Source organism: Marmota marmota, unplaced genomic scaffold (assembly GCF_001458135.2).
Source record: "Marmota marmota marmota unplaced genomic scaffold, marMar, whole genome shotgun sequence".
Classification (NCBI taxonomy): domain Eukaryota; kingdom Metazoa; phylum Chordata; class Mammalia; order Rodentia; family Sciuridae; genus Marmota; species Marmota marmota.
This window is the reverse complement of record NW_026000016.1, coordinates 37061730-37064368: the sequence shown is the minus strand read 5'-3', so window position 1 is coordinate 37064368 and position 2639 is coordinate 37061730. Positions and strand designations below refer to the sequence as shown.

General features: G+C 50.0%; 1 protein-coding gene across 1 annotated transcript; it reads left to right on the top strand.

The window, feature by feature from the left end:
- Positions 1–527: 527 nt before the first annotated feature.
- Positions 528–1538, top strand: G0s2 (G0/G1 switch 2). Its single transcript, XM_015483698.2, has 2 exons — positions 528–685; positions 840–1538. Exon 2 carries the CDS (start codon positions 870–872, stop codon positions 1176–1178), a length of 309 nt encoding a protein of 102 aa, XP_015339184.1. The 5' UTR covers positions 528–685; positions 840–869; the 3' UTR covers positions 1179–1538.
- Positions 1539–2639: the final 1101 nt, after the last annotated feature.

The following is a 2639-nucleotide window of genomic DNA, read 5'->3' as shown; positions in this document are numbered from 1 at the left end:
GGGAGGACAACTTGGATTTAATGGCTGTTCCATAGAAACACCCTACAGGTAAAGGGACTTACCCCCACCCCACTACCTACCCCTACCTCTGCGCATAAAAGGCACCCTCAATGATTAGTGTTCTGTTAAGTGGCTCTAGCAATGCAGGCACCTGCGGAGGCAGCTGCAGCTGCAGCCAAGGCCAGCCCGAATAAAGCCAATCAGGCAGAGAGGCTGTGCACCTACCAACGCCACTATAAAGTGTCATGTCAGAAATGTATGCCGACACCTCCCTAGGTCTTTCTAGCCGCCCCAACTGGGACTTGGCGTGCAGACCTGCCCTCCCGCCCAGACCGCTGCAGCAGCCCCGCCCAGGGTCTCCCAGATCACACAGTCAGGTCGTGCGCAGCTCGTGGCCACCTCCCGCCAGGTTTCTGCGGGGGTTCCACCCCCTCCCCCTCTCCCTCCCCCTTCTTCCTCCCCCTCCTTTCTCTGGCTTGTGCAGCGCTGGCCCGGGCCAGCAAACCAGGAGGCGGGTCTTCGGCAAAAGATATAAGCGGCCCAGAGACGCTGACTAGGTGCCAGCTGCGGAGTCTCCTTCTGGAAGAGCTGCAGCTACGGAGAAGGAAAGCGCCAAGGCCAGCCGGACAGACGGACGCGCTGACCGCCGCGGCGCCGCCGCCCCAGCTCGCGCTGCGGCACCAAGGTAAAGCCCGCCTGGGCACGCAGACCCGGTCAAGGGCTGGGCGCACTGTCCCGGGGAGGCCTTGCCCAAGAGAGCCGAGGGAGGGGTGCCCAGGAAGCTGGAGCCACCTTGGGGGACTAAAGGTTCCACGTTTTCTTCTCCACTCCTCCTGCAGGTAACCCACTCGCTAGAGCCCGGACCCGAAATGGAAACGGTCCAGGAGCTGATTCCTCTGGCTAAGGAGATGATGTCTCAGAAGTCCAAGGGGAAGCTCGTCAAGCTGTACGTGCTGGGCAGTGTGCTGGCCCTCTTCGGCGTGGTGCTGGGCCTGATGGAGACAGTGTGCAGCCCCTTCACAGCAGCTAGCCGTCTGCGGGAGGCAATGGTGGCTGAGCTGCGGGGCGCTCAGGAGCGACAGGCCCAACGCAGGCAAGCCCTGCTGGAGAAAGGCAAGCAGCCAGAGGAAGCCCTGCTTGGTTGCCGGGCCCACTCCCACCGGCAGCATGCCTCCTAGGAACTCCAGATCAGCAGAAGGGAAGGGGGGACAGACAGAAAGACAGACAGACAGAGACAGACAGACAGATCCTGACTCAAATGGGAGACAAGAGGAGCCATGTGCCCTTCGAGAGAAGTCACTGACACCTAGAAATGACCTGCCACGTGGATCCACCAAAAGGAGTTTGGGATTGAGTTTTGCTGCTATGCAGCATTGTGTTGTGAAAATATATCCAAAATTGTGTATCTGTAAGCTATCTGAGAATCTATTGTTTTGCACTAGGGAAGAAGGAGAAATGCTTTTTGTACTATTATTATTTTTATTATTATTATAATGAACACCATTTTGCATTTTGAAATAAAAACGTTTTATACTGTATCTCATAATTTAATTCCTGAAAGATGGGGTGACCTGGAATGGGCAGCATGGAGGGTGGGCACGCTGGTGACAGGTCTCCCCTGAGTACTGTACACTGAACAGCTTTGGACACTTGCTTCATGGGGACTCTGATATTGCTATTATACATACATATCGAGGACTCATTTTTACTTCCCATTACAGATAGAAAGCAAAATTTTCATAAGTCCCACCAGAAGTATTTTAAGATCAGAAAATAAGTCAATTTCTGACCTAGAAAAAGCTATTGGAGATAACTGATGAATTCCAGGGCAAAAAAACAAAAACAAACATATTTATTCTTTACACCTGTGTGCTGGGGGTTCCTTACCATAGCTGCTGATACCTCTTTCTTCCTAACTGTATTTTCATGAAAAGAGAGAATAGAAGAGAAGAGAAAGAGAAGGTGGGAGTTTGGGAGAAAGAAGGAAACTAACTACCTGGTAGCCTAAGAGGCAAGCTCCCAAGAACACCTTATCAGATGAGGAGTCTTGCTTTACCCAGCCTTCCTCCCCAGGAACTTAAATTCTGGAACTTAAGTTCTAGGTTAGAAAGAAAATAATGATCATCACAGACCTGAGTCCTCTTCCTCCAGGGACTAGTTTGTTCTGTGACAAGAACTAACTCAGAAGCTCTGTAGGACTCAGCAAAGAGTTAGCCACCGGCTTGGGCACAGCTTGATACTCCCTTCTGGAACTATTAATATTGCCTATCCTAACTGGGGACAGATGCTTTACTACTGCTATTAATGGCCATGTATTTTTGCCAAACCTGATTCAGCTAACCCACAAACCATCCCTGTACACATATAGACACTGCATTTTATTTATTTCTGCTAGCTCAAATTCTACCCAACATTCCTGGACTTGATCAAATACTAGCTCTCCCTAATATCTATTCTTATCACCCCAAAGGAAAGAGTAGTAGGAATGTGTTGAGATTAATCAAGGAAAAAAAAAACATATTTGTAGTTTGAGAGGAAAATAATGTCAGTGACACTAATGTTCTTCCTGTTTACTATATGGGATATTTGACCTCATATTGAGGCAGAGCCTAATCTTAAATGTCCAGAATCTTCCTAGG

Excerpts from the sequence above, each read along its gene's own strand:
- G0s2 (XM_015483698.2), top strand. The coding sequence starts at position 870 with ATGGAAACGGTCCAGGAGCTGATTCCTCTGGCTAAGGAGATGATGTCT.